The sequence below is a fragment of the Zosterops lateralis genome (genome assembly GCF_965231275.1).
Source record: "Zosterops lateralis genome assembly, chromosome: 33".
In the NCBI taxonomy this organism is placed as follows: Eukaryota; Metazoa; Chordata; class Aves; order Passeriformes; family Zosteropidae; genus Zosterops; species Zosterops lateralis.
In genome coordinates this window covers 940,889-961,794 of record NC_139793.1, presented here as the reverse complement: position 1 = coordinate 961,794, position 20,906 = coordinate 940,889, and the positions used below count along the sequence as shown (strand labels likewise).

The following is a 20,906-nucleotide window of genomic DNA, read 5'->3' as shown; positions in this document are numbered from 1 at the left end:
TCAGCAGCAGTGTCATCTAACAGCCTCCCCAGCACCCCATCCAGTGATGACAAGGTTGGTGCCAAAGATCACGGACCACGCAAGAGGAAATACTCTTCTTCCTTTTTTGCCTCTCTGAGGTCTGTGTGGAGAGTCTACAGCCCGGCAAGAAGCTGACACAGACCTGAGTGTGCAGGACATGGAGAAGGAAGGCAGTGCTCCACTGGCAGTGGCACTTGCTGCCATGCCTTTTGTCCAGAGCAAAAGCACACTTGGGGAGCCCAAGCTGATGTAGCTGACGAGGCCGTGGCCAGGGCCCTTGTCAGACAGAGTCCCATTACCAGCAGAACTGGGACTGCCCCCAGCTCTTTCCTCGACTCCATTTTGCCTCGGGGAGCTTGGTCTGGTGCAAAGATGCCCATCTCAGGAGCCCAGAGGAGTGAATGTTGGAAAGGAGCACCGGTGGAATCATCTGCTTCAGGGCTGCTCCAGCAGGCTCTTCCTGATATGCTTTGCACAGGATTGCCTCCACACGGGTTTTGATTGTCTCCAGTGAGGGAGACTGCACCATCTCTGGGCAACGCCCGTGATCACTCCATGGACGTGTTTCTCCTTGTCCCCTGAAGGGAATCCTTCTGGTCAGCATTGTACCAACTGTGTGGCTGCTGACCTGAACTTTTGTATATCTTAGAATCTAGGTCTTCATTTCATCTAGATAGATCCATATTGTGTAGGCATATTATGTAGTATAAAACTTATCAATTACCATATCAAAAATTAAATTCAAAACAGCCCATACCCTAACAGAAATAATTTAGTAGTATATATAGAAGTATGTAATATTTCTATGGAAGTATATATGGAAGGATGTAAACAATTTATTAGTATATCTATCTCTTCATATGCCACATATGAAATATGTTATTTTATCATGATAATAATGATTCCAAAGGGTTGAAGATGTAATTATGTTTAAACAATGCAAGATAGCACATAGTTTGTGTCACTCTCTGTTGTGAAACGTATTAATGCTCTTAATGCATTTAGATGGGGAAAGATGTTTATGAAGTAGAGATATTTCTACCATATATATTATATGTAATCCAGATGCGATGTAGATCTACGTAATATGTTACATATCGGATAGTGTTCTTTTATGTACCAGTAAAGGCACAGGTGGTGTCTGTGTCTGTTGAGGACACATGATTTTGTTCTATAGTACAGTGCATTTCTGAGCGGCAAGGCAGAAACTGCTTTGCTCTTGATTCAATAAACTACAGTATTCCAGAATCTGGATTGTGCAAGACTTTCTTGATCTCAAGGCGACCTGGAGTCTTGGCAAATGTCTCAAGTTGTGAATCTGGGTGTGTGAACTGTGTCCTTGAAGTCAGGCTGACTGGCAGTGCTGAATTGGTTCTAATGAGAAATGAAGGGCAGCTGCCCGCGGCCCCTGTGATGACAGAATCCCAGAAGAGCTTGTCTGGGAAGGGTCCTTAGGAATGGTCTTGTTCCAGGCCTGGTGCCAGGGGCAGGGACTCCTTGCACTGGGCGCGTTGCTCCAAGGCCCGTGGGAGCTGGCCTGGAACACTGCCAGGGCTCCAGGGGCAGCCCCGGCTGCTGTGGGCAGCGTGGGCCAGGGCCTCAGCAGCCTCAGGGGCAGGAGGTTCTTGCACATCTGCAGCCTAAGCCTGCCCTCTGTCAGGGGGAAGCCAGTGGCACTGGGGCTGTCCCTGCAGGCCCTTGTCCCCAGCCCCTGGGCAGGTCTCTGCTGGGCTGGGGCAGGCACTGAAAGCTGCAGGAGGGCGGCCCCGGAGAAGGCCTTGCAGAGCCCTGGGGCAGCAGTGGCTCCATGGGGGCAGCCAGCGGGGCCCGGTGTGGCCGTCGGGGCGGGAGGGCACAGGGCGGGCGCTGAGGCCCTGCCAGATGGAGCTGGGAGCTCTGGAGTGCGGCCGGCACAGAGCCCTGGGAGATCCCTGCAGCAGCCAGGACACTCCAGGGTTTGTGGGTGTGTTGGAAACCAGGGAGGAGCTTGAGAATGGGCACTGAGGTGTGGAGGGCACTGAGGTGTGGAGGAGATGGCTGAGGAATGGTTAGAGGATAAGGGACACAATAGTTCTCAGAATAATCTTGTAACTAGAAGCTAGGACAAGGCCAGCATGTTCCTGGCAGAACTGTTAGAAAAGAACAGGATGAGGGAGAGAAATTGAGATCATGAGAAAAGAGGAACTGAACATTACAAGGCTATATGACTGTTGCAATATGCTGATATTGCATGAAGCAAGCTATTATTTAGTCACTACCTCCCTGCAGAGGAACAGGGCATCATTCAGGCACTTCCACAAGCTCAGGCTTCTCATTTCGTGAGGCATCTGGGATGAAAATGGTCTTTTTCAGAAGGACAAACTCAGAAGGAATGGATTAGAAATTATTAGAAAAAATGACCCTTCTTCCAGACAAAGTTCACCAAGTAATTCCCTGCATTTCTCCCTTTCAGATTCCATCAGTCATCTCCTCAGAGTGGTTCAGCTTGTTCTGGTGCTTATCATGAACTGATTGTGCTCTTGATTTAGATCAATGCATGAGATGTAGAATCATCTAAACTGAACACAAAAAAACTCCATTAGCCCATTTTCATGTTCTAGATGACTATCAAGATGTCATTGGGCATGTTGGAATAATTATCACACAGCTCTCCACTCCTGGCTGCAGCCTCTGGAGATTCTTTCTCTGCATTCAGCCAGGCTTGCATTCCCTAACAATTCCTGGTACCGTGTCATGTATTCTTAGAGTAGAACCGTAACAATGAAAACCTTAAAAATGGCACAACTCCCCAGTCCTCAGGGAAAAGAACAAGCTGTAAAGTTCTCCAAACATTTGTCCTGTTTTGCTGCAAGGGTTGTGCTGCACACACAGTGTGGAAAGCCAAGAGAAGCTGCAGTTGGTGGCACGTCTTGTGACAGGGTCTTGACCTCACTCTCAAGGAAAGGTTCTTGAAAAGAGCAGATAAGACTATCAAGATGATTCTGGGAAAACTGAAACAGCTTTTAAGAAATGCAATGAAAGTGGAAAGAAATAATCCAAGATGTTTTTTTCTGTTTGTTTCTATTCTCCTCTTTCTTATCTTGCAATACTTCTCCATCCTAATCATTCCAAATGGATCTCACCTCTAAGACCGATGGCTTAGTGAGTTTTAGACACTGTAAAATACCATGAGCTACACACAGTTTGCCTTCCCCTGTTCTTGTTGGAAAGCAGTGCTGGAGCCACAAGTGCAGGGCTTGGGTCAGGCACGAATCCTACAGGCAGGGAATGTGCCCTGACAGTGTGTGAGCCTGAGCAGGGCCAATGCCCAGCAGCGTTGCTGTGCTCGGGTTCCATGGAAGCATCCCAGGAGCAGCTGCTGAGGTCAGGAGCCATGGCAGGCAGCAGGCTGCTCCAAAGGCCCTTGGCAGGGTGGGCTCCTGGGCTGGCTCTGTGTGCCAGGAGCCGGCAGTGCTGGGTGCAGGGAGCCCAGGGAGGGCACAGAAATGCTGGGCTGGGAAATGCTGGAGGGGACAGCGAGATGGGCGTGTGCAGCCAGCCAGGGCACAGCAGCAGCACGCACAGGGGGCACAGCCTGCAGGACACATGGCCAAGGGCTGGGCAGGGCTGGCAGGGCCACAGGCACCCAGGCCTTTGTCCCCTGGGCTCTGGCAGTGCCTCTGGAGGCCCCACAGGAGGAACTTTCCTTTCAGGGCCTGCACTTTGCTCCTCCCTGGCCCCTCCCTGAGGAGGCTGGCAGGGCTTGCAGTTTGATGACATTTGTCCTTGCTGCCCCTGCCATCCCACTGCCCCACAAAGAGCCCCGAGGCACCGGGGAGAGACAGGCCCTGCTGTGCCAGGCCTGGGCTCAGGGCTTGGCCTTTCTGCTCCCTCCAGCCAAGCCAGGCCTTGCTCAGCACTGCAGTTCCTGCTGCTGTGCCCCAAGCTGGCTCGGCCGCTGTTGGAAAGGGACTTGAGGTACCTCGATCCCCTCAGGGGGCACATGGGAGAAAACAACAAACTTCTCACCAGAGTGGAGAACAAACTTTTAACTTGCAAATTTCAGAGAATGAGCTACATGGGAAATCTTAAAGCAACATGGAATTTCAGTAAATCATTTCACAAAGCACTGATTGAGCAAACTCTAACCTGTCCAAGTTCTCCAGATTTTGAGAAGAAGTAGTCAGGAAGAGTGAGCGAGAGAGAGAGATCCACAGTCTTCCTTGGATTCAGCACCATCTCAGCTGCTGGGAGCTCTAGGGCCGTGGGACATGTCAGTGTAACACCCGTGTCACAGCCTCACCTGCTCTGGTCCCTCTCACAGGTGAGGTTTTTGGGGTGCCAGGGGCTTGGCAGCCACTCTGGGGCTGGAGCAGAGGCTGCAGTGGCTGGGGCTGGGGCAGTGACCACCTCACCTACGCAGAACTTGCCCTGGCCCCCAAACACACCCTGGAGATGTCTGGGGCCATTCATCATTTCTCTGCTCTCCAGCACCGAGGCAACGGACTGTGGCTGCAGCTCTGAGCTGGTGCCCAAGGCAACCACCCCTGGCAATGGGGCTGCAGGGAGCTGCTCTCAGGAAACCCCCAAGAGTTGGGGAGTGCCCCAAAACTGCCTCAGAAACATGAGATACTGCAAAATCTCTGCAGGAATGTGAATCAATATGAATGTGAATCAATGTGAATCAGTCAATCAATAACAGGTTCCCCCTCTTTTCATCATCCCCAGCCTTTGGCTGTCTCATTTCAGACCCCACCCCACCTCCCTAGTCCTAACCCTAACCCATCCAACCCCTGCTGGCATCAAGACCCCCTTCCCAAGCCCTATTTCCTCCATTTCACACCTCCTAAACCCCATCCCACCCATCCTGCCCCACTCAATGCCCACTAACCCCTCTCTTATTTGCATCCCACTTTGCCCAATCCTCTTCCAAACCCCTCCCAACCTGAGAGGCTGTGGAATCAAGTAATTTTGGGGTGGGATTGAGTGGTTTTCAGTGATATCAAGTGGTTGTGAGGTGACAAATAAAACCCCCTTGTCCCTTTGAGCACCAAGACAGGGAGAAAATTACACCAAATACCACCCACACTCCCAAATGTTCCAAAGTATCTCTCTGAATCCCAGATCCCCTTGAAACGCTAGAAAAAAGTGAGCCTATAGATGCCCTTGATGAGATTATTGATTTTTATTGAAATTTGTCTATTTTAAAGGGATGGAGATCAATCAAAACAATATTAGAGACAACCAAACAAAAGGACCACCAGCCCAGTGTCTTCCCAAAGGAGATTACAGTGAATGTGGGTCACCAGGGCTCTGCCCAGTGTGTGTCCTCCAATGGGGGATGGAGTTGGAGCAGAGCACGAAGCTCTTCCCACACTCGGGGCACTCTCAGGGCTTCCCTTACCGGTGACTCTGTTGGTGTCTGGTCAAGTGAGAGCTCCTGGTGAAGCTCTTCCCACACTGGGGACACTCGTGGGGCCTCTCCCCAGTGTGGATGCGCCGGTGGGTGACGAGGTGGGAGTTTCGCTTGAAGCCCTTCCTGCAGTCGGGGCAGCGGAAGGGCCTCTCATCGGTGTGAATCCGCTGGTGCCTGAGGAGAAGGGAGCTGGTCTGAAACTTCCTCCCACACTGGGGACACTCGTAGGGCCTCTCCCCAGTGTGGTTCATTTGGTGTCTGATCAGCTGGCCCCTCTGGTTGAAGCCCTTCCCACATTCCCCACACTTGTATGGCCTTTCCTCAGCGTGGGTGTTCTGGTGGTTGATCAAGTTGAATCTGCGGCTGAAGCTCTTCCCACATTGCTCACACTGGTAGGGCTGATCCCTGGTGTGGATCCTCTGGTGGCTGATCAGGCTGGATCTCACGCTGAAGCTCATCCCACATTCCCCACACTCGTAGGGCCTCTCCCCAGTGTGGATGCGCCGGTGGGTGACGAGGGTGGAGTTGTGCTTGAAGCCCTTCCTGCAGTCGGGGCAGCGGAAGGGCCTCTCCTCAGTGTGAATGCGCTCATGCAGGAGGAGACTGGAGCTGGTCTGAAACCTCTTCCCACACTGGGGACACTCATAGGGCCTCTCCCCAGTGTGGATCATTTGGTGGGTGATCAGATGGGACCTGCAGCTGAAGCTCTTCCCACACTCCAAGCACTTGTGGGGCTTCTCCCCATCATGAAGCTGCTCATGGACCAGCTCAGAGCCCTGGCTGAATCTCTGTCCACCTTCCTGGCTCAGAGTGGGTCTTTCCTCCTCAGAGAACCCTGGGATGCGTTTGGAGCCCCTTTTTCTAAGGGATCTCTGGGGCTTTTCCTCCCCATTGGTTTCCTTGAAGCTCCTCAAAATGGCTTCATCCATGAGGTTCTGCCGTGGTGATTTGTCCTCCCTGGTCTCCATCCTCAGTTCCTTGTCTGGGGGAGGAAGGACAAGGAGAGGATGGGATTTGCCTCTGTGCCAGAGGGAAGGGGAAGGAGATCCCCTCAGTCCATCCCCAGCAGGACAGTGTTGGCAGAGGGGTTGTCCTGCAACCGGGGGCCGTGCTGGGCTGGGAGATGGAGTTGGAGAGAGGGGGAAAGGGGCACTGACTTCCTCCTCCCATTCCTGGCTGTCCTGGGCCATCTTCCACTTCCTCAAAGCCTTCTCATCCATCCAGCCAAGGTTTGAGAATGGGAAATCTTGGTAAGGGGAAAAACAAGGGATGAGCATCCTGAGTTTGAAGGTCCCTCTGCCCAGGTCCATCTCTCGAAATCACTGCTCATCTGGGTTCCATAAAAACCTTCCAAACACCAAGATACACCCCAAAAAATGCCTCCCAGCAGTTCCCTGTCTCAGGTCTCTCCCCTTTGGTGTTCAGGGGTTCCCCCCTGTCCCACCTGCTGGGGGTGATGCTTGTATTGGGGGTCCCCCGTCTACTAAGGCCCTGCCCTCCCCAGGCTGCTGAGAGTCCCAGGAATCTGAAGAGTTCTCTGGTTTCCCTCTCCCACTCAGGGACGCTGGGGGTTTTGAGTCCCCAGGGTCCCTTCTCCCCTTATTCTCTGCTTTGGGGTCCAGGGGGTCCAAGGAGTCCCCCCTGCCCCTCTCCAGGCTGTTGAGGGTCCCGCCAATCGCGGCGCTCCCCCCTCTCTGGGCTCCCCACTTTGGGCTCCTGGGAGACACAGGGCTCTGCTCCTCCAGGCTGCCTCTGCCAGCAGCTGCCACTGGGACCCCCCAATGTCCCCCCAAGGGGCATTTTCCACTCACCTTTGGAGTTCTCCATTCTCCAAACATCCCCCCAAAAAAACCCAACCCAGGGACCCCCCAGGATATCTGGGCCCAGCTCCCCCTCCCTGGTCACCTGTGGGATGGGGGGTGATGATCCAGTGGGTGGGGGGCTGTGAATTCAGGGAGTGCTTGACCTCGTGGTTCCTTCTCTGTTAAGGGTAGAAGGTTCTTAGCTCAGGAACTGGCTGACCTCATTGAGAGGGCTTTAAACTAGGTTTGAAGGGGGAAGGGGATGCAGCTGGGCTGCCTGGAAGCAGACCCAAGGGTGCTAAGCCTGAGTTAGGGCTGAAATCAGTAGCCCAGCTGAAGGGCATGTACACCAATGCACGTAGCATGGGTAACAAACAGGAGGAGCTGGAGCTCATGGGGCAACAGCAAAGCTGTGATGTAGTCACCATCACAGAAACGTGGTGGGATGACTCACACAGCTGGAGCACTGCACTCCATGGCTACAGGCCCTTCAGAAGAGACAGGAAAGGGAGAAGAGGTGGAGGGTGGCCCTTTATATTAAGAAGGCTTTTGATGCAATAGGTATTGAAACAAATGAAGATTCATTTAAATGCCTATGGGTGAGAATTAAGGGGAAAGCCAACAAGGCTGACATCCTACTGGGAGTCTGTTATCATGCACCCAACCAGGAGGAAGAGCTGGAAAACTTATTCTATCAGCAGCTGGAGAATGTTTCAGGATCATCAGCCCTTGTTCTTGTAGGTGACTTCAACCTGCCAGACATCTGCTGGGAACTTAATACAGCAGAAATGAGGCAGTCCAGGAAATTTTTAGAGTGCATGGATGATAACTTTTTGTCACAGTTAGTAGGTGAGCCCACCAGGGGAGAGACTATGTTGGATCTGTTGTTCACAAATAGAGATGGGCTGGTGGGAGATGTGGTGGTTGGAGGACGACTGGGGCAGAGTGATCATGAAATTACAGAGTTCTCGATATTTGGTGAAATCAGAATGTACCTCAATAGGACTCTTACATTGGACTTCCAGAGGGCAGACTTTGGCTTATTTAGGAGACTTATTCAGAGAGTTCCTTGAGAAGCAGCCCTTAAAAACAAAGGAGTTCAGGAAAGCTGGGTGTTCTTCAAAACAGAGATTTTGAGGGCACAGGAACAGACTGTCTCTGTGTGCCAAAAGATGAGTCAACAAGGCAAATGCCCAGCCTGGACGGGCAAGGAGGTTTTGGATGAACTCAGGAATAAACAGAGGATGTATCATTTTTGTAAGGAGGGCCAGATCCCTCAGGAAGTATTTCAGGGGCTGCTAGACAATGGAGGAAAAAAATTAGGGAGGCCAAAGGTCAGTTTGAACTCAAAATGGCAATTTCTGTAAAGGACAATACAAAATGTTTCTATAAATACAAAAATGGTAAAAGGAAAGGTAAGGCCAACCTTTGCTCTCTATAGAATAAGGGAGGGAACTTAGTAACTGCAGATGAGGAGAAGGCAGAAGTGCTTAAGGCCTTCTTTGCCTCAGTCTTCAGTGGGAAGATGGCTTGTCCTCAGGACAACTGCCCTCCTGGGCTGGTAGGTGGTGTCAGGGAGCAGAATGGTGCCCCTGTTATCCAGGAGGAGGCAGTCAGAGAACAGCTGAGATGCTTGGACTCTATAAATCTCTGGGCCCAGATGGGATCCACCCCAGGGTGAGGAGGGAGCTGGCAGATGAGCTTGTGAAGCCACTCTCCATCATTTACCAACAGTCCTGGCTCACTGCTGAGGTTCCAGGTGACTGGAAGCTGCCAATGTGACACCCATTCACAAGAAGGGTGGGAAGGAGGATCCCAGTAATTATAGCCCAGTCAGACTGACCTCAGTACCTGGTAAAGGTAATGGAGCAGTTTATATTGAGTGTCATCACTCAGCACCTACAGGATGGCCAGGGTGTCAGAGCCAGCCAGCACGGGTTTAGGAGGGGTGGGTCGTGTTTGACCAACCTGGTCTCCTTTGATGACCAGGTGACCTGCCTGGTGGATGCAGGAAGGGCTCTGGATGTCTGTCTGGACTTCAGCAAGGCCTTTGGCACTGTCTCCCACAGCACACTCCTGGATAAGCTGGCAGCCCGGGGCTTGGACAGGAGCACTCTTTGCTGTGTTAGGAACTGGCTGCATGGCCAGGCCCAGAGAGTGGTGGGGAATGGTGCTGCATCCAGCTGGGGACAGTCACCAGGGGTGTTCCTCAGGGGTCTGTGCTGGGGCCAGCTCTGTTCAGTATTTGTATTGACAACATGGGTGAGGGCATTGAGTCTTTCATTAGTAAATTTGTAGATGACACTAAGCTGGGAACATTTGTTGATCTGTTGGCAGGTGGGAGGGCTCTGCAGAGAGACCTGGAATGGTTGGATGGGTGGGCAGAGTGCAACAAGATGGAGTTTAATGAGTCCAAGTGCCAAGTCCTGCACTTTGGCCACAATAACCCCTGCAGTGCTCTAGGCTGGGGATGGTGTGGCTGGACAGTGCCCAGGCAGAAAGGGACCTGGGGGTTCTGGTCAGCAGCGGCTGAACATGAGCCTGCAGTGTGCCCAGGTGGCCAAGAGGGCCAATGGCCCCTGGCCTGGATCAGGAATGGTGTGGCCAGCAGGAGCAGGGAGCTCATTCTTCCCCTGGACTCAGCACTGGTGAGGCCACACCTTGAGTGCTGTGTCCAGTTCTGGCCCCTCAGTTTAGGAAGGACCTTGAGACGCTTGAACGTGTCCAGAGGAGGCAACGAGGCTGGTGAGGGGCTTGGAAAACAAGCCAGAGGAAGAACGAATGAGGGAGCTGGGGGTGTTTAGCCTGGAGAAAAGGAGACTCAGAGGTGACCTTATCACTCTCTACAACTTCCTGAAGGGGGGTTGCAGACAGCTGGGGGTTGGTCTCTTTGTCCAGGCAGCAACTGACAGAAGGACAGGACACAGTCTTCAGCTGTGACAAGGGAAATATAGGTTGGATAGTAGGAAGAAGTTTTTCACGCAAAGAGTGATTAAATACTGGAATAGTCTGCCTGGGGAGGTGGTGGAGTCACCATCCCTGGATGTGTTTAAGAAGAGACTGGATGTGGCACTCGATGCCATGATCCAGTTGAGGTGTCAAGGCTGGGTTGGACTCGATGATCTTGAAGGTCTCTTCCAACCTACACATTCTGTGATGGGACCCTGACTGGGGTTACTGGGAGCCACCAGAGCCACGCAGGAAACCAGCTGTGCACACACTGGGAAGAACTGGGAGCAACTGGGAATGACAGGATGCATACTGGTGACAACTGGGAGGTACTGGCAGGGACTGGGATAAAACTGGGGGCAACTGAACCATGCTGAGGGAACTGGGAGTGCCGGGCAATAACTAAAAGAAGACTACAAAACCTCCTTCCCCCCAAAAAAACCTCCAAAAAACCAAACAAAAACCACCAAAAAACCAAACCAAAACACTTTAGACTGACACAAGTACTGCTATACAGCATTTACTTCTACTATATGTTAACCTCATTCCTCAAAATCATTCCTTTCTTTTCCAAGAAATACCTGTGGGAACAGAAATCTCTCCTTCTCTGTAGGACATTCTGTATTAAGGATGAGTTAATGCGATTAAAGATTTATTGGCTTCTTTTTCTCTCAAACGTACCAAAGGAGGGAGAAATATGAAAACAAAGCTCTAGTAATGTCATTTTTAATTCTGACACAATTAAGGATTTTTTTTTTAAATTTACCCCATCCATTCTGAAAAGCACCATTCTCAGGCTAAGCCTAAGGGATCCATCTTTTTTAATTTGCTGCTAATGCTATTTGTCCAGCTCCCAGCCCTTGTTATGGCCATGGGGGGCCCAGGGCTGATCCTGGGAGCCGCCACTGCTGGCCCCGGGACCCCCGAACCCCTTTCCCGGCCATCCCGCCCCTCCAGCCCCAGCGCCCCCCAACGGGGTCCCGGCAATCCCAGGGCTCCCCCCCTCTCGGGCTCCCCGCTTTGGGCTCCTGGGGCTCTCCTGTCTCTGGGCTCCCGCTCAGGGGCTCCCCAAAGCCCGGCCCTCTCCCGGGCTCCCCAAACCCGGGGTCCCCCCGGCCCCGCCGGGGCTCTGCCCACACCGGGACCCCCCAAAACCACCTCCCGGGGACCCCCCCATGTCCCCCCGAGGGAGGGCCATCTGCGCCTCGCCTTTGGAGCCCTGCCAGCTCCAAACATCCCCCCAAAAACCCCAAGCCCAGGGAGCCCAAACCCGGGATATTTGGGGCGAGCTCCCCCTCCCCGGGCACCTGCGGGATGGGGCCGATGGTCCCGGGGCTGCTGCGGCTTTAGGGAGCGCTGGAGCCGCCCGCTCCCTCCTCTGCTCTTCTTCCTCCCGCTTCCCGCGGCCGCTCCGCCTCTTCCTCCCTCCCTCCTCCTCCTGCCCCGTTCCCGAACCCCTCGCAGCCCGCGGGACGAGCGGGGATAGAGCCGGGAAAGGTCGGAAGGCAGAGAGGGCCCAGGGGGATGCCAGGACTGGCAGTGACTGGGCTGTGCTGGGAGCACCTCATCACCCCCGTCAGGTGACATTTTATAGGGGACCCCCATTCCAAGCCCCTCTGGGGGATGTTTTGCCCCCCCCCCCCACCCCCCCCGGCCCGGGGTGGATTTTTGGGATTCTCTCTGCCATGGCCGCTTTAAGAGGCGCCTGTTTTGGGTTCCCAGGAAAACTCCCCTTCAAAGGGCAACACCACTCCCGGTGATTCCGGCAGCGGAGCCCCGGGGGGGCTGGGGGTCCCAGGAGGGATTTGGGGGTCCCGGGAGGGATTTGGGGGTCCCGGGAGGGTTTGGGGGTCCCAGGGGGGTTTGGGGGTCCCTGGGCGGGGCCGGTGACAGAGCTGGGACCCCGAGCCGGGTCTGAACCTTCTCACTGTGCCCGGGCAGCGTCAGCGTGTTCAGGGAGATCCTGGGGCCTGGGGGGTCACCCCAAATCCCAGGGGAGCCCAAATGGCCAGGGAGCCCCTGCAGTGCCCCCAGCGCTGGATCTGCTGCAGGCAGGGGGGCACCAGCACTCGGCCCCCACCCCCCACCATCACAGGGGGGCAGAAACGGGGGAGGGGCACGGACAGGTCGGGGGGACCCCCAAAGTCCTGGGGGAGGGGACACGGGGGGACTCCCAGGAATCCCCGTGGGGGGATGAGGGGGGACCCAGGAGGAGTTTGGGGGGGCCGGGGGGGTCATGGGGGGACCCCCAGGAGTCTTGTGGGGGGTGGGGAGGGCAAAAAACAGGGCGACCCCCAGGATGGGTTTGGGGGGGATCTGCGCTGGAGCTTCCCTGGCAGTGGGATGGGGATGGGATCTGCCCGTGGAATTCCATGGGAATGGGATGGCAGTGAGATCCAGCTACAGAATTCCCATGGCAATGGGACAGCAGTGGGGTCCATCCTTGGAGGCCCCACGGGAATTCCCATGTTCCCAAACGTTGCCCTCCCAAATCCCACATTTCCCAATCCCACATTCCCGGGGGAATTCTGCCCTCCCCCCCTTTATGCTCCAGTGCCTCCCGCCCATATCTGACACATTTCCAGAGCCATTCCAGGCAGGTGTGCCCCAGGGCATTTGTCAATTCCTCAGCCTGGATCTCTGTTGGAGTCTAGGGCATCCCCTTGGATGACCTGAGACCTGGGAAAGAGAATTTGAGCCCTGGACAGGGGGGTGTGGAACCGGTCCAGGGGGGTTGGAAACCTTGGCACAGAGCCCAGGAAGACACTGAGTTTGATCTTAGCCCATGGGAGAAACTTCCAGCATTAGGAGAGGAATTGCAAATCACCAGGAAGTGAAAATAGTAGTTTAGCACAGTAGAACATACAAGATTCAGTAGTTTTAGGATTCTTAGAATAGAGGTAAATGGGGGACAAGATGGTGGAATTTGGGTGGTACCTCGTGTCCCTCTCCTTCTTCCTCGTCCTCCATCTTCTGGGGTGGTGATGAAATAAGATAGTTAGAGTGGATTGGGTCAAAGCAGAAGTGACCCTCTTAGTGTAAGCACTAGGCATTGGTGTGAAATAGTAAATATCTTATACGTAATTATCTGTATAAATGTAAGGTGACGTCCCATCGGTGGGCAGTCGCCTCGTGCCCCAGCCGCTGTCCAGACCTCGGCTGGGAGCGGAGAAAAACTTTGTGATATCAAATAATAAACAACTTGAGAAACCAGAAAGCAAGGCCTTGAAGACTCCGCTTCTTTGTACCAATGCGACTCGGGGCTTTTAGAGGGCCAAGGACTTTAAACAACTTGAATCTCGGGTGAGAAAACCAACCCAAGAATTGGCATCCCTGGGTGCCTGGACGAGAACTGGCGTCCCTGGGTACTTTCCAGTGGACACACCAAGCCCTCTGAAGCCAGGAAAACAGCCAGAGAAGACAGGGGAAGATTTTTGGCCAAAGCAGCTGCCTTCAAATTCGCCTTGGACAGACGAACTTCAAGGGCCCTGAAGTCGTCACCCTGAGATCTGCTGGTCGGTTATCAGGACACCCCCGGGACGAATTTGAGAACACCTGCACCCTGTTTTTCGGCTTTGGTAAGACCGGTCGAATTTAGAACACATGAGGGTGGGAATCTCCCAGAAACAGCTTAGGATCCTAGCAAAATTAAGGGTAGTAGCGTCTGCACATCCTGCAGGCCTTTCTGAGAAGGAGCTTCAAGCTCTTCTTTTGTGGGTTCGGTGTAACTTTCCAGATTGTGAGACCCACGTTGTATTTGAGCCTGCATTTTGGCAAGAGGCAAACAGGGAACTTTACAACAGAGCAACTAAGAAAGATAAAGCAGCTGCGAAGCTTTTGCCCGCAGCGAGAACCATGCTAGAGTCCATTTCACGTAACAGAAAAGCAGTTCCTCCTTCTTTACAACAGCAGAGGACTGCGCAAGAGGGACAAAGCAAGGTTTCTTCCGCTGGGCAGCAGCCAGCAGCGACTTGTTCTGCCTCTCAGCAGCAGGCGGATGCCAAATCTCCTAGTGGGGATGTGGGAGGGGAGAGCCATCAGGTCACCCAGGCAACATCAGGGGAAAGCCAGCAGCTTCCCCGAGGTGAGGCACATGATGCACAGCAGCTTGTCTCGGTGCCTCAAACCCCAAAACCTGATTCCCCAAAGCCAGTCTCGGGAAAGCAAAAACTTGTACTTTATCCCAGCGATCAAGATAGAGACATGCGTTCTTCTGAGACATGTCCCCTGGACATGGGACAATTGCCCCAGGGGGGGAAACAGGGAGATTTAGAACATATTCCATCTAGAAGCCCGTTTACCTCCCCGCAGATATCACGCAAAATCGCTTCGCCGCCTCTCCCTCCAGCAGAGCAAGGACAAACACAGCAGGGGGGAGGGGGAGGGCGCCAAACACCAGAACAGCAGGGAAAACAACGCCAAATCGCGTCAGCCGCGGGAGATAAGACCGCAGCGCATGCGCGCGAAAGCGATCAGAGTCAGTCGCGCCGGGAACAATCATACGGCGGTGACGGGGAACGTAACGGGGGGCAGAGGGAAAACATACCGTGTCAAGGGGGCGCGGATCGCGGGGAAAAACAACTCGCGGGCGATCGTCGGGATTTTGCAAACCGCGGGACCGGGACGGCAGCGGGGGGAAAGTCCATGCCGGTAGCTGAGCGCAGGTTGATGACGCAAGCTACGGGGAGCAATGTGGGCCAAGTTGCGTCCGCATCGCAAAGCATGGGTAAAGAGCCAGAAAGGGCGGCGCAGGCGCAGAGCCATGCACTGCAAACCCCAGAGGCGCTTGCGGCGGATTTTGGCGCAGGCGCGGTGGGAGTGGGGTGGATTCCAAGCCGCAGTCTCGCTCAGGGCGGGGTAAACCCCGATGGCGAGCGGGACGGGGCAGTCTCTGGGGGCGGGCCGAGAGGGAACACCTCCCAGGGGGGTGCCGGGACAGCGCAAGCAGGATCGGAGCAGGCGGGGGTGGCGCAGGCGGGGATGGAGAGTGGCCAGGGCGGAGAATTTGTCCAGGGAGCCGCCTCCTCACGGCAGCCGCAGACCATGACCCCGCCCACGAGCGGCGCCTTGATACCAGCACAGCAGGCGCTCAGTGATTCAAAATCAGCTAGCTCGTTCATATGCATGGGCGCACGTCCAAAAAATATTACAACAGTTTCCAGAGACCCAGAAACGGAGAACTTGTTACAAGCACAGCGTCTTTTGTCGGAGCTGATGGAACAGATCCCAGAAAAAATACCTAGTGCCGGACAGGGTCCAGCTGTCTCGATGACAGCGCCACCTAGTGGCGGGACTGTACAATTACAGCAAACACGGCAACGGCCATACTCAGCCAGTCCAGCAACAGCGCCAGCTAGTGGCGGAACACCCACATTACATCATTTTTTCCCAATTACATACAAAAAACAGATTTATTCTCCAAAGCAGCAATTTCGACAGGAACAAACACAGCCTGTGTCAACTTTAGAGGATCACGAAGCAATTCAACTACAACAACAAGCAGTCAGCACGGATGAAAGCATGATTCATATCACTGCTTCGCAAGGCATCCCTTTCATATCAACAACAACAGCAACTGCAGATTCTTCATCTCAAGCTCCTTCAATTTTATTATCCAAAGATTTCATGAAGAAATTTCTCCTGAAATTTAAAGAAACAGCTTTGGAGCTCAACCCAGATTCAAACACTCAATTCCCTCAAGTGTTCCTTTCACCAAAAGCCAATCAAGCTCCTCTTCAATCAACTGCACAGACGCATTCTCCATTTATCCTCTGGCTACCCGATGGATCAACCCTCTCCTTTGGTAGTGCTGCACAGGGATCACGTGCTGCACAGAAATCCCAGCTTCCTACTCCTCAATTAGGAGGAAAAGAAATCTCAAGAAGAGACATATCCCTCAGGGATGAAGGGATCACATCTCAAGAAGATGTGAACAAACACCAAACACAAGAAGACTCCGGAATGACAAGAGCAGCATCATCATGGAAATCGCAGCAATTAATTCCATTTTTGGAAGATTCATAGATATCTGATGCACAGGTACCCAGTGCAACAGATTGGACTGAGATAAAGAAAAAAGCATTGAAAGAATTCAATTTAACAGGTGCAAGAAGTCTAGCATTGCCAGTGGCATACGATGCACAAGGTCAGAATCCGAGATGGGAGCAATTGGATCATGACGTCATCAAGGAATTAGTGAAAGCCATCCGTGATAATGGATTGGGATCCCCGTACTTCAAGCAGCTTTTGAAGGCAACATTCAACATATATGATCTAACGCCTTTTGATCTCAGATCTATCGCATCAATGATTCTAACAGATTCGCAAGTCCTTATCTGGGAAGCGAAATGGAAAAGAGCCCTTGAAGAGCTCAGGAGGAGATTCAAGGAGGACCAAATGCAGGCATCACCGTGGCAGAAATGGCAGGTGATCCACCAAATGATGACCCAGGTCGTCAAGCAAGGAATTTGCCACGAGAGGTGTTGACAGATATAAAAGAAGCAGCAAGAAAAGCAATAGTGCAAATTCCACCAGCAGGAATTCCAGAAAGCATTTACACAGAGGTAAAGCAAAGCCCATCAGAATCTTTCTCCTCATTCATTGATCGTCTAACACAAGCAATAGAGAGACAAGTCAATGATGAGGGAGCGAAGCCACATCTGCTTCGAAGTTTTGCTTTTGCAAATGCCAGCGCAGACTGCAAACGCATCATCAGTGCAATGCCAGGCCAGCCGTCCTTGGCAGAAATGTTGGAAGCATGCAGCAAAGTAGGAACACCACAGCATGTTGCATCCATTCAAGCAAGCATCTGGGGAGAACAGATGGAAAAAATCATCAAAGCCCAGACTGAAAACCTTAAGGAGGCTTTGGCAGCTCTTCGACAAAATAATTCCACAACAGTAATGACAGCGAAACTTTCAGGAGCACAATGATACAAGTGCGGCAAACAATGGCACTTGCACGATCCGCTTTCCAAGCCACAAATTGTTGAAAGCAAAAATAAGTTTTAGAGAAAAGCCAAAAATAAGTGAGGTGCCGTTGGATGCAATAACCATATTTACCGACGGCTCAGGAAAAACTCACAAATCAGTAATCACATGGCAAAATGCAACAACAGGAAAGTGGGAATCAAACATAGAAACAGTGCAAGGTTCACCACAGATAGTGGAGTTGGCAGCAGTGGTTCGAGTCTTCGAACTGTTTTCTCAACCTCCCAGTCTGATCACAGATTCAGCATATGTAGCAAATGTGGTCAGAAGGCTTGAAAATTCACTTTTAAAGGAAGTTGACAATGAAGATTTGTATTCATACTTACTTTGTATGAGGACTCTATTACAAGAGAGAAAACATGAATATTTTGTTTCTCACATTAGGGCACACTCTTCCCTTCCAGGATTCTTAGCAGAGGGCAATGCACACGCAGATGAATTGGCTATGCCAATTTCAAACACTTTGCCGAACATCTTCGAGCAGGCAAAGTTGAGTCATGCATTTTTTCATCAGAATGCTCAGGCATTGATGGAAGCCTTTCGCATTTCCAAAAGCCAGGCAAAGGAAATCATCAATACCTGTCCAGACTGTCAGCGTGTACAGCCTCCTGCATCCATGGGAGCAGTCAATCCAAGAGGATTGCACAGTCTGCAACTGTGGCAGACAGATGTCACCAAATACCCATCTTTTGGCAAACTTAAAAACATCCATGTCTCAGTAGACACATTTTCAGGTGCAACTTTTGCATCGTTGCACACAGGCGAGACGGCACAACACGCTTGTCGACACTTTTTACAAGCGTTTGCATCATTAGGTGTGCCGCAAGAAATCAAAACAGACAATGGTCCGACCTACACAGGGAAAGTGCTTGACAAATTTCTGAAAAGGTGGGGCGTCCATCACACTTTTGGTATCCTACGTTCTCCAACAGGTCAAGCAATCATTGAAAGGACACACCAAACACTAAAAGCCCTTTTGGAAAAACAGAAAAGGGGGGAGGCGGATGCAACACCACACATGCGCTTGAACAAAGCCTTGTATGTGTTGAATTTTCTAAATGGCTCTTTTACAGAGCCCACTCCGCCAATCATCAGACACTTTTCAAATAGTACAAAAGCAAAACTGAAGGAGAATCCTTTAGTTTTGGTCAGGAACCCAGACACAGGACAAATTGAAGGACCATTCAAATTAGTAACTTGGGGCAAGGGTTATGCTTGTGTCTCCACAGGAGCTGGACCGAGATGGGTGGCTGCAAAGAACGTGAAGCCCTACCGAGTCCAAACGCAAGCAGACGCGGACCCCAAGACAGGAAGCAGGAACACAGGCACGCAGACATGAGCAGATGTCAAGACAGCGGACATCCCCTTGTTCTACGTGCAAGAGAGACTTTGGGATTTGGGTTTCCCTTGGGACTTGGGTGGTGGTGCATTTTAGGAGTTCCTAGGGAAAGGAGGCCTCTGATAGCACACATTTGCCTCATTTTCTCATTGGTTGCCTTGAGCAACGCGGCAGATTGGCCCATGGCTCAACCAAAGGAAAATGTTTGGGAAACTCTGGCCAATGCATCAGGGTTGGACACCATTTGTTTGATACACTCAAGACCAGGGAAGCCTTTTTCAACATGTTTGGTAGGGTTGCCAGTGAGCAAATGGCCGATTCCAAAAAACGTCCCTCCAGCAATCTTAAAGATCATTTCAAATCCAGTGGACAAATGGGACGTTTGGACAAAGTTCCTTCCTGTGGCTCCTTTTGAACCTCAGGAATTGGAAATTCTTGGATCGGTCAGAATGAAATTTTGTGTGAAATTTGATCACTCTGGAGTGGTGGAAAACAAAACAATAGATGTCACTCCAAATCACATAATTTATAGAAAAGCATCGTCTTGGTGTAACTACGCTAAGATGGTGAGCAGACCATCCAACCATGATCCAGTGCAATTGCCAAGAGGAATCTTTTTTATTTGTGGGGACAGAGTTTGGCCCGCAATCCCTGTAAATGTCAAAGGCGGTCCATGCAGCATTGAAAGACTTTCATTGTTAACACCCAACATAACGTTACTGAGAGAGCGAAATCCCAAAGAGAAAAGATCTATCTAGCAATATGATCCAAAATGTGATGATGATGTTCATACTTGGTCTAAGGCACAGAGAATTGCGGCTGCAATTTTTTCACCGCAGACAGTATCAGGAGTAGCCTTGACACAATTGGATCATATGGCTTGTTGGCTGAGTAAACATGCCCGAGCCATTTCTCTTACACTGAGTGACATGTTAATGGACACTGATAGTGTAAGACGAGCAACTATCCAAAACAGGGCAGCAATTGATTATCTTTTGCTGTCACATGGGCACGGGTGTGAGGAATTTGAAGGGATGTGTTGCATGAACTTGTCAGATCATTCTAAATCGATCCATGAGAACATCAAACAATTGCGGGAAAGTGTGAACAAAATTGGAAAGGAAACAGGGTCGTGGTTGGATGGCATGTTCAATTTTTTAGACCTTTCACCTTTGTGGAAGGAAATTTCAAAAAGAGGTTTTTGCATCCTGTTGGGATTTGTAATTCTTCTCATGGTCGTGCCGTGCTTCTTTCAATGCATACGGCGACTCATGCACAAGGCTGCAAAAGAGGTCTTTTTGGTGCAAACAGGAGGGGGAGATGTTGGAGTCCTGGACATCCCCTTGGATGACCTGAGACCTGGGAAAGAGAATTTGAGCCCTGGACAGGGGGGTGTGGAACCGGTCCAGGGGGGTTGGAAACCTTGGCACAGAGCCCAGGAAGACACTGAGTTTGATCTTAGCCCATGGGAGAAACTTCCAGCATTAGGAGAGGAATTGCAAATCACCAGGAAGTGAAAATAGTAGTTTAGCACAGTAGAACATACAAAATTCAGTAGTTTTAGGATTCTTAGAATAGAGGTAAATGGGGGACAAGATGGTGGAATTTGGGTGGTACCTCGTGTCCCTCTCCTTCTTCCTCGTCCTCCATCTTCTGGGGTGGTGATGAAATAAGATAGTTAGAGTGGACTGGGTCAAAGCAGAAGTGACCCTCTTAGTGTAAGCACTAGGCAATGGTGTGAAATAGTAAATATCTTATACGTAATTATCTGTATAAATGTAAGGTGACGTCCCATCGGTGGGCAGTCGCCTCGTGCCCCAGCCGCTGTCCAGACCTCGGCTGGGAGCGGAGAAAAACTTTGTGATATCAAATAATAAACAACTTGAGAAACCAGAAAGCAAGGCCTTGAAGACTCCGCTTCTTTGTACCAATGCGACTCGGGGCTTTTAGAGGGCCAAGGACTTTAAACAACTTGAATCTCGGGTGAGAAAACCAACCCGAGACCACCCGGCCCAAGTGTGCGCCAGCCCCCTGAACTCCGTGTGTGCGGGGAGACCCTCAGCACCAAGAGCTGATGGGGAGCGACCACGGGAGAGCCTTTGGGATCCACTGACTGGGGACATTTTTTACTTCATCTCTCTCGGTCACTCTCTTTTTCTCCCCCATCTCTTTACTGTTCCTCTCTCTCTCCCTCTGTGTCTCTAATTTACTGTTCAATAAAACCCATACTATTGACTTTGCACCCTAAATTGGGCAGAGGCATTTCTGATCATGTGGATAACCAGATGATGACAAGGGGCCGGAGGCCCAGCACTCCGGGGGCTGCTCCGTGCCACTTCCAGTGGGTTGGGCTGCTGAAGGGGTGCCGGGCATGGCCCTTTGTGACACAGCAGCGTTCCCTCAGGGCCCTG

The 20,906-nt window shown here is 51.8% G+C and overlaps 1 protein-coding gene across 1 annotated transcript in view; it reads right to left on the bottom strand.

Annotated features, from left to right (window-relative positions):
* Window positions 1-5,195: 5,195 nt before the first annotated feature.
* LOC310921259 (uncharacterized protein) overlaps window positions 5,196-20,906 on the bottom strand; it is a 90,258-nt gene continuing 74,547 nt past the window's right edge. The window contains exon 2 of the mRNA XM_083881378.1: window positions 5,196-6,398. Coding sequence (XP_083737504.1) covers window positions 5,401-6,384 — 984 coding nt within the window. The 5' untranslated portion in view covers window positions 6,385-6,398 and the 3' untranslated portion in view covers window positions 5,196-5,400. The remainder of the gene's footprint in view (window positions 6,399-20,906) is intronic.